This window comes from Mauremys reevesii, linkage group 7, assembly GCF_016161935.1.
Source record: "Mauremys reevesii isolate NIE-2019 linkage group 7, ASM1616193v1, whole genome shotgun sequence".
In the NCBI taxonomy this organism is placed as follows: domain Eukaryota; kingdom Metazoa; phylum Chordata; order Testudines; family Geoemydidae; genus Mauremys; species Mauremys reevesii.
In genome coordinates, this window is record NC_052629.1 from 112375463 (window position 1) to 112389479 (window position 14017).

At 40.9% G+C, this 14017-nt stretch overlaps 1 protein-coding gene across 19 annotated transcripts in view; it reads right to left on the bottom strand.

The window, feature by feature from the left end:
- CNTN4 (contactin 4) overlaps positions 1–14017 on the bottom strand; it is a 760740-nt gene that overhangs the window by 121895 nt on the left and 624828 nt on the right. For all 19 annotated transcript variants that reach the window (XM_039547154.1, XM_039547144.1, XM_039547143.1 and 16 more), the window contains 2 exons: positions 12259–12361; positions 10905–11089 (listed from right to left, as the gene is read on the bottom strand). In XM_039547154.1, coding sequence (XP_039403088.1) covers positions 10905–11089; positions 12259–12361 — 288 coding nt within the window. The remainder of the gene's footprint in view (positions 1–10904; positions 11090–12258; positions 12362–14017) is intronic.

Sequence of the window (14017 nt, forward strand, 5' to 3'; positions counted from 1 at the left end):
TAATAAATCTCAGTGACAACAGCAGGGCCCATTGTTTCACAGGAATGCAGTTCTTTGCTTCTCTTTGGGAGACATTCCTAATTAGGTCAAACTCTCCATTGAACCACTTGTTCTAGAGAATACAAGACATTCTCCTAATTTAGTTTTATGTAAAACACCAGGGCTGGTTCATGAAATAGGTGTGTTTGAGCCACCAGCACCAGCTGCCATAATATAATGAAATTTTGACGTCCTCCCATTGGGGGTCATACAAAGAAGCAGTAAAGTGATACAAAGCTTCAAGCAGGCTAATTAAAAAAAAATAGAATAAGGGTGTAAGGCCAGGTGTGCACTACAAACTTTTAACGCCATAGCTCTATAGGTCTGGGGTGTGAAGAGGTGCGATTTGTGACTGACATGGCTGTGCTGGCAACAGCTGCTAGTTTAAAGGCAGCTATATTGAAAAAAACTGCTCCTTTGTTAGTAGAGCTTCTTCCAAACCCCTGAAAACTCCTGAAGGGAAAAGCTAGGCCATTAGAAATCATAAAACCAGCATGGAAGCTAATTTAAGAATGATATTAACGTCACAAGAAATTGGGATATGTCACATCTATGAGAGAAAGGAAAAAAAGGGCAAGAAAAACATACAAAAATGGTTGAATGGATGGATACGAGTATTCTTTAAAGAAAAGAAATCCATCTCAAGTGATGGAATCAGGGCCTGGATCTCAGTCTCTGGCAGGTACAATGTAAAGTGGACACATTTCCAAAGCCCTGCTCACCTTTGACCACATTCAGAGGTTTAAAGGTGTAGTTTAGGACATTTAGACAGCTAAGTGGGTAACTATACTCAGATTAGGGTTGCCAATTTGGTAATATTTAAAAACCGGACACTCCAGTAGGAGTGCGAGAACCTCCCTTGCCCCGCCTCTTCCTCCAAGGCTCTGTTCCTGCCCGTCTCTTCCCCCAAGGCTCCACTCCTATCCATGCCTCTTTCCCCCTCCTTCCCCTCGCTCGCTTTCCCCCACCCACTCCCCTGCCCGGGTCAGGAGGGATTTGCCTGCTTTGCTGGAGTTGGGAGCTGCAGCCAGGGCCACCCAGAGGGGGGGCAAGTGGGGCAATTTACCCCAGGCCCCGGGCCCAGCAGGGGCCCCACGAGAGTTTTTCGGGGCCCCTGGAGCGGGGTCCTTCACTCGCTCTGGGGGCCCTGGAAAACTCTCGCGGGGCCCGGCCCGGGCCCCCAGAGCTTCTTCGCTCCCGGTCTTCGCTGGCGGGGGGTCCTTCCTCTCTGGGATAGAAGGACCCCCCCGCCGCTGAATTACCGCTGAAGCGGGACCCGCCGCCGGAGTGCAGCCGGGTCTTCGGTGGTAATTCGGCGGTGGGGGGGGGGTCCTTCCATTCCAGGACCCGTCGCCGAAGTGCCCCGAAGACCCGCGGTGGGAGCTGCACTTCAGCGGCGGGTCCCGCTTTGGCGGTAATTCGGCAGAGGGGGGTCCCCGCCGTGGGTCTTTGGGGCACTTTGGCGGCAGGTCCCGGAACGGAAGGACCCCCCGCCGCCGACTTACCGCCGAAGCGGGGCCCCCCGCCGCCGAAGACCCCGGGCCCCCAGAATCCTCTGGGCGGCCCTGGCTGCAGCTGCCTGATGCAGGTAGAAGGCGGCCCTGGCACAGTAGGGGCTGGAGTGGGTGATGACCCAGCGCCACCCTGCCTCTCCCGCCCACGGTAACTGGACTCTGGGTGTTCTGGCAGTAGAGCTGACCAGACACTTTCAGGTCCCCTTTCGGACCAGACTTTCTGGTCAAAATCCAGGTACCTGGCCACTCTATCCCAAATAAGTGCAAATATAGTCTGGCACTTATATGTCTAAATAGCCTAAGCTGTGTTGCAATTATTGCCCAAATTGCAAGCGCCAAAAAGGAGACCCAGCTAAGGCTGGACCCGAAATCCTGCACTAAAAGGGTTAAAAGCAAGTGTGAAGATGAAATAGACAAAACTAGCGAAGATGTGTCTGGAGCAAAAGAGCAACTAATACACATATTGTTAGATTCACAATTGCTGTATATAGACTTCAGTGGAGCTAAGGCAATTTATAGCAGCAGAGGACCTGGCCCAGGCTGTGTAATTCATCATTAACAGCAGATACTCTATTGAAGGGCGAGAAGACTGCCTATTGTTGTATCTAGCCTTTATGAAGACGCTGAAAGTGAATCAGACCAGAGAGCCAAACACCAGTGCTGACTAAAACAGTTGAACAAAATAATTAACAATAAAGCATTTTTTTGTTCTGAAGCATTTACACAGTGAATGATGTTTGCCCCCTGTGAGGGACCATTAAGCACACATGTTATATTGGGAGAAAGAAGAACGTAGTCTCACTAATTCATACATCCCTAATCTGTTAGAATTCTTAGTGCCCATGTGGAGGCAGGTGACAAGCTGTTTCCTTTTCTCTACTCTCGGTAAAAAACAAATGATAATCCATTCATCTAACAAAGCTGGGCAACTTCAGCAAGTTCATTGGCTTGAATGCTGTACCCTCATCATCCTACCCTTCACCTGTTTGTGTTAGGAGAAAGTAACTCATTCTGGGAAGGGATTGTCTTTTCTCTCTTTGTACAGCAGCAGAGCAATCCTGACTGGGGCATTTGGTCAATACTATAATATCACAGAAGTAGTAGAAGAAGAACTTGAAGGAGTTAACAAAAGAACAGTTAAAAACAACTATTTAAATTGGTCTTTCCAATGTGCCTTACACTATATTTATCTATGTTGAATTTAATTTGACATTATGTTGCCTAGTTATACCAGCCTATTTCCTGTTTCATAAAACATTTTGTACAATTATGTATTTTCTTTTTTTGCCTTTTGCAATGGATCTGATGATCATGTGTTACAGACTCGGTATACATTTATAAAGGGAAGCAGTATGCTTGAAGTTTTTGCTATTCACTCACTTATGCACCAGACTGCAGATACTGCAAGAGACTGTGGGAAGTTGGAAGGTCTTATGATCATCATTCAAACTTATTTTTAACTAATAAACTATACTAAGTATCATACTGATTTCATTGTATTTTAGCTGAACAGTATTTTATTTCACCTCAAGTCTTTTTGGACTTAAAAAAATAGCCTGTGATTTCAAGCCCCAGCCCTACAAAGACTTATTGAACCTGGTTCTCAGTACACCTCTCTGGCAGTGTAAAAGAGACCTAGAAGCAGGAATAATAGAATTTACATTTAAGGCTGCTTTACATTGCCAGAATGGTATAAAGTGGCCTTAGTATAAATGAGAATCAGGCCTTCAGATTACAATAGAATTTCTCATGTGTGTAAAGATAAGCATTCACATAATTCTTTGCAGGATCAGGGCCTGAATTGGAAGGTTATTTACTCTGAATGGACCGTCCCAATTAAGAATTTATTACTAAATAAATAAATAAATGCAATTCATTACAGAAGAGTGCTGTTTCGTCTCTACTCTGCTATTTTTAGAAATCATGATGCCTACACCTTAATGTTTTCCCCCATCGTTGTTTATCAGTGAAGTGCTCTGCAGGGAACACTATCTCAAGGGAGATATAAACTCAGCAACTCCTTGAATGTCCCTTCAGCCTGACCCGGTTTTCTTGTCTAAAGATTTGTTTGGTGTGCTCATGTACTATAGAAATAGATACTATATAGAAATAAAGGAGTTTGTAGAAAGTATTCTCTACTGGAACTTTTCTGTTACTATTTGGTTAGTAGTGCCCTATTTTGTTTAGACATTTGAATACTTTATATGCTTTTTTTTTTTTTTTTTTTTTTTTAGGTTTCCAAAACTCAGCCTCCATTGCTCTAGCAAGTTTGACAGCAGAGTCAAGAAACTCAGAGAGGAAGGATAGTTTTGGAATTAAGGAACTATACTGGCACTCAGGAGAGTTGGGGTCACTTCCCAGTTTTGCCACCAACTTTCTGAACGACATTGGGCAAATCAGTTAATCTCTCTGCTCCTCAGGTCCCCATCTGTATAATTAGGATAGTAAGGCTATGTCTACACTAGCACTTTTGTCGGTATAACTTTTGTCCCTCAGGGGTGTTGAAAAAAACCCACCCTTCTGAGCAACATAAGTTATAGCGACAGAAGCGCTGGAGTGAACAGTGTTATGTTGGTGGGAGACGCTCTCCCACTAGCATAGCTACTGTCGCTCATTAGGGACAGTTTAATTATGTCAACGGGAATGCTCTCTCCCCTCGGCATAGATGGCTAAAATGGGAGATCTTACAGCAGCACAACTGCATCAGTACAGTTATGCCGCTGTGAGGTCTCTACCATAGACATAGCTTAAGATTCCCTTTGTCTGTCATGCACATTCACACCCCCAAACTTGCAAGCATTTACTTAAATTAACTTCACTTTATTCACATTGATGCTAATAGGCCTACACATGTGCTTAAGTAAAGGATAAGCATAAGGGTTTGCAGGATCATGACTTTCATTTGTAAGTTCTTTGAGAAAGGCGCAGTCTATAAAGAACAGTTTCTTACCCTACAATAAGTGTGGTTATTCATGATGTCATCAGCATGGAGTCCATTATAGGAATTTGGAGTCTTTTTACCATCAGGGTCACCTATATGCCCCAAGCCTCCCAGCGCTCCCATATGAGGGCATAAAGGGTGGTGCAGGGCCCTCAGATCCCTCACAATCCAAAGCCCATGTCACTGAGAACACTGAAAAGTGGGGATGGAGGATGATCCTGGGATCTGCACTGACAACAATCTCTGTGGCCAGAGGTCACTCTACAGCACCCTGCCTCAGCTTCCTACTCTCTTCGAGAGCCTTTAAAAACTGAATTTAAAGGTAGTTCAAACAATCCCCTCCTAGGATCCTATTTATTGAGTTCTCAGGTGCATACTGGCCCTCTGGGCCTCAAACCCAGTTCAGTATCAAAATAACACTTTCAAACATAGACCACAAACTCACACACAGTCTTCACCCCACTTTCAGTTGGGAAAAACCCAGCTCCCTGAGGGACCACCTTTCTGCTTCTCCTGCAGCATCTCCTGCCTAGAAATTGTCCTTGTTCACAGGTCTTCCCAGCTGGGCCTTTGCAGTCCCTCCTCCGCTTGGACAGGGTCTCTCTCAGGCCTCTTTGCTTCAAGAGCTTTCTGCACTGTCTCCTGCTTCTTGAGCTTTCCCCTGCTGACTCAGAGACTTGCTGTTCCCTGCAGTGTGTACAAATATAGCCAGAGTTTCCTAGGTTCCCACTTTCACTGCAACCTCCCGCTCCTTTTTGTACTGGAATTACCTGATTCCTCTCACGTGGAGATCATTCTGTAATGGAGGTTGGCTTATCTCCAGCCTCTCCAGCCCATGAGGTAAGCCACCCTGTTACAATCTCAAAGAACCACGGTAGGGTAACTGTTCTTTCTTCTCTGAGTATGTGTCACTGTGGTTCCCACTGTAGCTGACTGGCAAGCACTATCCACTCTAGACATTGACTTTAGGCTCTGAAATGCCTAATTCACTTTTGAAAATGGGGTTTAGGCTCTTAAGTCACTTTGGGGTAAAATTTTCAAAAAACACGTCGTCTCATTAAAAGTCAATAGGATTTAGGTGCTCCAGTGTGTACATCACTTTTTTAAAATCGGAGATGGCACTTTTGACTTCATTTCACTTGCAAAAGGCCTTTTAAAGACATCATGTAACTATCCGTGAAAACTTGTTTTACATGGGACTTGTAAAAGGGTGCATGGCAAAGCTGAGTGCATTTGCTCAGCTGGCATGCAGCACTGTAGTGGGGCCAGTTCACACTGGAACAGCTTACTGGGATGTCTGCCATGTGGAGGATGACATTTTGTTCTCAGCATGGTGTCCTCCACACAGCGCAACCTCAAACTACATGGAGGATGCAGAGCAAAATGGCGTCCACCGCACAACATGCATCTGAGGTCATACTGGTGGGGACATCCTCGTAGTTGTCCATTCAGGACTACATCACAATGTGGAAGTAAAAATCAGAGCTGAAAACGTGTTTTGCACCTTGAATAGTCATAGCTTGCAAGGCCAGAAGTGACCACTGTGATATCTAGTCTGACCTCTGGCATAACATAGGCCATAGAACTTCCCCCAAATACTTCCCTTTGAAATAGAGTATCTGATTTTAAAAAACATTCAATCTTCATTTTAAGATTGCTAGTGATAAAGCATCCACCATGACTCTGAGTAAATTGTTCCAATGGTTAATTACCCTCACTGTTAAAATATTACACCTTATTACTAGTCGGAAATTGTCTAACTTCAACTTCCAGACATCGGATTGTGCAATACCTTTGTCTGATAGACTGAAGAGCCCATTATCAAATATTTGTAGGTAATTACAAATATTTGATACTCACCCCCTAACCTTACCTTTGTTAAGCTAAATAGATTCAGCTCCTTGAATCAAAGACTCAAAGAGTAGTTACCAATAGTTTACTGTCAAACTAGGAGGATGTATCCAGTAGGTTTCCTCAAAGTTTTGTCCAGGGTGCTGTACTCCTCAATATATATATTAATGACTTGGGTAATGGAGTAAAGAGTATGCTTACAAAATTTGTGGATGGCACCAAGTGGGCAGGATTGCATGGAGGACAGGATTAGAATTCAAAATGACCTTGATAACGTGGAGAACTGGTCAGAAATACAAAATGGGGAATAATTCGCTAAATGATAGTACTGTAGAAAAAGATCTGGGGGTTACAGTGGATCACAACTTGAATGTGAGCCGACAATGTGATGCTGTGCCAAAAAAGAGAAATCTCAAGCTGCAGTGTATTAATAGGAGAGTCATATCAAAAACATGGGAAGTTATTGTTCTTCTCTACTCAGCACTAGTGAAGCCTCAACTGGAGCTGTGTCTAGTTTTTTAATCAAAATGTCATGCGAGGTGGAAGTCTAAGTATATTATGCCAGCACTATTATCTGTATCCACCAAAGGTAATAGCATTGGTGTAACATACTTAGACTTCTGTCATTTATAGAGCTTGCTAATAACTGATTTTTAAGTTTGCTGGCAATTCTAAAATTAAAAAAAAATTGTTTCAGCTCAACGCAAAACTGAAATCTTTAGCAAATAGAAAAATGGAAAAATATTGTTTTGTTTTTTAAGCAGTTTTTAACTTTTTAAAAAATACCAGCAAAGGACAGTCTAAAACAAAAAGTCATTTTGAATCAAAAATTCGAAACATTTCTTTTAAGAAATGTAAAAACAAAACACTGACTTTTTCATATTTTTTTTTGTTTTTTGACCCAATTTGTCAAAACTGGCACAAACTTGGGGCACATTTCAGAGTCACCGAATAGTGTTTTTTGTTGAAAATATTTTCAGCTAAAAAATTATGCCCAGCTCTAGTCATTTACACTTCTACAACAGGAATGTAACATGAGTATAAAATGCTATGATGTGGTAGCATTTTGCTCCCACTAAGTGCAAGACAGTGGAGAATTAGGTTCACTGATTTCAGTACAATTATAGCAGGAATGTAATTGGCCTATTTTTCCTAGGAATGTTTTTAATCACAGTAGCTGAAAAGGCAACACCATTGTTTTTTTGTGTTCTCCCATCAGTCTGTGTCCACTCACTGTCTCCTGTTTTATATTTAGTCTGTAAGCTCTTTGGGACAGAGACTGTCTTTTTGTTCTGTGTTTGTACAATGCGGCCCTGGCTCATCACCTTGGCTCCCAGGAGCCATGGCAAATAATAAAAAATAATAATAAATAAAAAAGTTATCTTGATGCCAGTTTGGTGAAAGGAAAAGCAGCTCTCTCTCAGAATTAGCTCAGAAGAGTCACCTTAGAAAACCCTAAAAGTGTTGGGTTTTTACCTCTGCGTAAGATATAAATCTTTGCTTCATGTAAGGTTATCAAGTTTAAAATTTACGAGCAGTCAGATTAAAAATAGAAGTCAGGTTAAAGTGAATACTTCAGAAATGTTTTGGATCAAAACATATTTCTCTGACTTCTGAGGAACCTTACTTCCAAGTTCAATCAGTTCAATGAGAAAGCAGAAGCCCAGGAGCCAGTCCAAATCATATGGCAATAATGCATTCCTACCATCTGGGAGCCCTGGATCTGGTAATAGGCTCAAGTTTGAAGGCTCACTGCATTGCAGAGGGAATTTGCACACCTTCTTCAGCAGCAGAGGTTCAAACTAGATCTTGTTATGAAAGCTCATTTTTTTCCAGTTCAATAGGGAGCAGATTGCAAAACCAGGTATACCATACAACATACCTGTGACTGCTACGGTGTTGTATGGATAAGCAATACATAAGGGCTAAAAAAAGAGACAGGTACATTTCCAAACTTAATTCACTAGTATTCCCCAGGTAATCTCAGACACAAAACACCTGTTAGGCATTGTGTGTGTTATGATAGCGTCTTATGGTAAAAATAACAAGGAAAGCAATGCTCAAGTCAGGGTTTGCCATGTACTTTTGGTTGAGAAATACAAGTACTTATAATTATATTAATTTGATACATTTTCTAATAATGAAATAGGACAGCTGGATAACAGGAATCATGCCTTTGGAAAAGAACAACACAACATATTTTAGTGTCTCAGAACAGAGAACTCTATGGAAGAATACATCTTTCATGTTTAATTATTCTTTCCTGCTGCAGTGAGAATGCCAGACAACTTTGGTGTCACTGATATGCTAGCAAAGGGAAAAGTCACACAAAAGAATAAGCATTGATACAAGAGTGAAATACAACAAAAGTCAGCCTTTCCTGATAACTTTCTGAAGCACCAAAAGTGGTGACACAGGAGGAATGCCTGGGTTATCTAAAGCAAGCAGGCAAATTTGAATTTCATTTTCTTTTTCCCCCCACTGTTCACAGAAGTAGATAACTCAGTTTAAAAGAGTAACACTGTTAGAGCCAGATTTTAATCTCTGAGGGCATGAATTGCGATAGAACATTTCCCTGAGCAATGCTGCAAGTAAGTGACATGTCTGATTTTCCATATCAAATACACTAGAGTGTTCCTCTTTCTAGGATGTGAACCTTTGACCCACTAGAAACAACTTGAAAAGCTGTAACAACCTTAGTTATATTTCCATAAAATATAACATTTCCCAGCTTCAACAAGAAAAAGGATTAAAGGAATATGCTTTAATTCAGTATTAGCTGTTCATATGAAGTATTTATACAAAGTTGCTTTCAGGATGCAATTTTTAGCCTTTGTATGAAACTCAGGGTCAAGTTTCAGGGCCTAAGTTTTGCAAACGGTCTACATTTTCAACATTAAATAGCTGCCAAAAAAAAAAAAAGGTCTCCTTGAAAACTGGACAGATTATGCCAGCTTCAAAATGACACTAGTGAAGATAAAAAAATGATAATATTTTAATTTAATATCTTTCAAATAAAAAGTGGAATTAGCACTGGTCACTGATAACAGATGGACAGTTCTGGAAACTGAATTCCTCTATTTACCCAGAGAAAAGACAGGAGCACAGACAGCAGTAGAACAAGCTTCTCAGCATTGCACTGCAATGTGCTTCAACCCTGACTTGGAGGAACAGGTTTTAGGGATAAGAGGGTAGCTCAGTCTCCATCATCCCATAAAAGCCTTAGCTTCTCTGCCAAGACTGCTGATAAGTATGACAATTGACAGCAATTGTGGTGGCTTTTGTGATGTGGACAGTTGTCCACTGGGAATTGGACTGAGGTCACCAAATTCATTATGCTTGCTTCTTATAATCTAACAAAGGTTGTGCCAGCAAGTGCAGTGCAGACATGCTGTACTGTCTTGGTGGGGAACATAGATTTGGTCTCGAGTTCAATCCAGTCTCCCAGGCGGTTAGAACTCTGCACTCTGAAGAATAACTGTGCTCAGTACCAGTGCAGGAGAGAGAACATTGGGTCACGCTTGAACAACTGTTCCCTCAGTGGAGGACACCAAGGTGCTCCAGAAGAAGCTGTGTCTGGAAATAGAGTGGTAACTATGCCACAGGGACTTTTGAAGCCTTTTGGGAGTGTAAAGCAAGGACAACTGTGTGTGTGTGTGCGTGAGTGTGTGTGCGCGTGCGTGCGCATACAGTTGTATATTCTGCAGGTTCCAAAAAAATAACCAAAATGAAAATAAATCCCAAACCATGAACATTGTTAGTCAGTGATTTCTTACCTTTAAAAAATGCAACATGATTCCCCCTTGGATCCCTAATGAGTAAATCTAATGTAATTTAGACCAGCTCAAACTTTGCAACTGCAAGCTCAGTTCGTTTCCTGAAGGCTGACACAATTTGGGCTGAATTTCAAACAGATGATCATGTATCTGCAGACACTTCTATTTGGATTAGAGGCACCAATACAAGCTTAATAGGAGGCCCAGGCATTTGAAATTTCACATTTAAATCGTGCTCGGATTAATATCTGTGATTTGACTCTAACAAGAGCAGATACAGTCTTTGGAGTGGGAAGGCTTGGTCAGGCACTGACTTGGTTAATCACCAACAGTTTTCAGGCTGTGTAGTGTTACCACCAAAACCCCTTCTAAAAACAGCCCTTAACCAGCTAAGAGCAATTACCAATGATTAATGAAGAGCAGCACAGAGCTCTCATAATAAATCACAAATCATAACAACCAGAATGCCTCACAGGAGTGTTAGGTTTGCAGCTATTTGTAGGGAACGGCAAATAAATTGCTTTACAATTGCTTTCTGTGTGTTACCATGCCAGTCTCCTTTCCACAATGCATGTTTTCATTTCCCCTCACTTCTTAGTCACAATCAATATGCCCTACTCAGAAAGATTTTATTTTATTTCAAATTGCACTCTTTGAGCACTACTGCTGGCAAAATAAAATAATTTAAGAAACATAAAAAAACAATGACATCCTGACAAAAACGTTTACTACACATTGCTTGTGTTGCAATAAAAAAACCAGGAAAGTTGTCACGCTGTTTACCATAAAATGTAAGCTGCCCTCGTGCCATGTTCTTTCCTCTCACGTTTTCAGCCACGCACTCATATAGACCAGCATCTTCCTGCTGAAAGTTTGGGATTTCGAGAACTCCACTCGATTTTTGTCTCCTGGCTTTCCTGGGTATTTGTTTACCATCTGCTCTTCTCCAACTAATAGTAGGAACTGGGCTGATAATAAGAACAAAGCAAAAGAGCCTCATAGTAAAAGCTACATCCTGTTACTGGGTTATTCATTCATATTTTAAAAAGTAGAACCAGTAGAAGTTCTGTTTCTCTAAAAGCAATAATTTTGTTCATATACTAAGTATATTGTGCAGTGAATCCAAACTGCAAGCAACAGACCCAGTCTCTAGATAAGCCACTCCCCACCTTCCCTTCTGACTTTGGAAATCAGGACTAGAACTTTGATGCATTAACTCCAAAACCACAGGTGTGTATCACTTGAGGTGAAGAGGATGTTCAATAGCTGGTTACAATAATAGGTTCTTTATTCTCTCTGTGGGCCAGTCACTAGAGGGTGATGACACACACACATCCACCCATCTCGATATATTATGCATGTTGCTAAGTGAGAGCTGGTTACCCTCTTGAAAACATTTCAACAAGCACTTCACAAGCTTAATTTTAATTCTTTGATTTGATCACCCAAAGCTCAATTGTGTGTTCCTGATACTTTTCTTGGAAAGTGAACACTGCTGTCATTTTGATTTTGTGTCTCCCTGGGACTAAGCTTAACTCCCACTGAAATTCAGAGGGAGCAGGTTTGGGCCCCATATTGGTATAGTATTGGCCTGATTAAGATAACCATTTATCTGATCAGCTCCATCTGTTAAATATATGATGACTTCTCTCTCCACAGGGTGAATACTCTGCCCAGGAACTGGAGTAGTTTGGTCACTGATTGCATAATTTATTTTTTTAATCGGTTTACCAGCTAGCCCATCATGCACATTGTCTGCACTGACCTGCTGAGCAGGAGTCGATGAATAAGGGTCAACAACTCCACTTTCCTATCTGCCCCATATATTAATTCTATATGTGCTGAAAATGTATGTTAATGGCAACATGTGACACTTTTCAGAGCCTCTCAGGTGCCAAAAGAACCTTAGTAACAGAATATACCTAGATGCAATTTTACCAAATAAATTGTCTATTTTCTTCTCTTTAGCAATCTACATTTTTATGGCTGGTTAATGTAAGACAAATCTCTTGCATGTAAAGGAAATCAGCAAATAGCTATACTACAAATAAAGCAAGTGATTTAAAAAAGCATACTCTAGTATACAGTACTATTATACCCGTGTAAGCTAAAGTAATAATAATGAACCAAAACTTACTTTCCCAAGGCAAAGCATTCCAGTTTCACAGTTGTTCCTTTTGCAGATGGAACTGTTTCTGGGACCTGTACTTCTATTTTTGGCTCATATTCACCCATCACCCCTGTGAACACATCATAGATGCTAAAGTGTGGCTGAATTTTTGTAATACATTCTCAAGTGTTCCTGCATTATCACAGAGCTGTTCTATACATCATTACTTGCCCAATTAATCTGCTCATTTAAAACAGGGCCTGTCTCTAACAGCCGAGTACTGTGGGCTCTCTTCCCATTTACTGCCAGAGGAAAATCTGCATCACAGCTCCCCTCCATCTGTTTAAGATTAAATTTCTTCATGCTTCCATTACTTTTTTGCTTTTGAATATTTAGTTCTTTTGCAGGTATCTTGTAAAAGAAGGAAAGAGATGATAAAGTAGGATCACCACCTTTTGAATAATGTAATGTGGAACAAATAGCCACTAGAAAAAGTTTTAAAAGCACTGGGGGCTAATTAGGGCTCCTATTAAGGATTTAGATGCTCAGAGATCATATACTGTACTAGTAATTTCTTGATCTTTAACTGCCTTATTAAATAATGTATCATGGCAGGATTTTTATGAAATTGTGTTTAAAAATTTGTGCACATAAAAAAGCCATTAAATTTATGATAAATTGCCACATTTCTACTGACTGCAGAGTCTTAAAACTGGTACATATAATTTCACCGATAGTGATTATAAACTAATTGATGATCGTAGTTTAAATCTTAACTGTTTCTCTCTGAGGGCCCACCATGCAGGACTGGTGTTCAAGAATGGGGGCAGTCCTGCAGTTTTGGGGATAGGGAATAGCACACCTGATGAAGAAAAATGACTGCTACCAATACATACTGATTTGGGCAGCATAGATTCCCACAGAGTTAATTGTGATGAGTAAATCAAATGTATTGAAGTAGTTCTGGTGGTCTTTTATTCTTATCTGCTGTATTGCCATGTGTGTCATTGCTTTATAAAAAGTACTGCATGGTGCAAGTTTAATGAGAGCAAGAAGCTAGAGAGGCTATTTGCTTTGCATTTTCACAGTGGGATTGTTTTACATCAAAAATGCCCAGGATAAGTGTGTGTGTGGGCTAAGATATACATCAAATCCACTTTTACTTCTTGACCTATATATTACTTGTTCTGATACAAGAACAGGTTACATTACCTTCCTTCAATCAATTTGCTTCAAAATGAGCATTGTCTGTACATTATATAAAAAGCAGCTGCCACATAAAATCAGTCATTTGAACAAAGTATGTTTGTTAACAATACGAATACACAACACTTACTAGCAAAACAACAAGACACATAAAAGTACCAGGGAACTCACAAGTGAATGTCACTATCCTAGGCATTTCAGTCTGAATTATTAGGCCCAATACTTTTCAGCCTTTGGAGATTATAATATGGATGGGTCTGATAGCGCTGTCCATTATTAAGGCTGCCTGACAGTTTCCAATATAAGACCCTGTTTTCAGTTGCTTAAAACTTGCCCAAACTTCAACTGTCTGGACTAAAATTTTCTATTCTTGGTGTCTGCCTCAGGATGATTTTTTTGTGTTTGTTGACAATATCAGCCAAAATGGATTGTCTGTTTCCAAAAACAAGGCTAGAGAAAAATACATGGGTTTTTTATGTTAAAAAATTCTGATTACCTTCTGTTTGAACAGCTCTAGTATCACCATGCTTTGGAGCAAAAACTTGAAATTTGTAGGGGCATGGCCTTTGTATCAGGGATG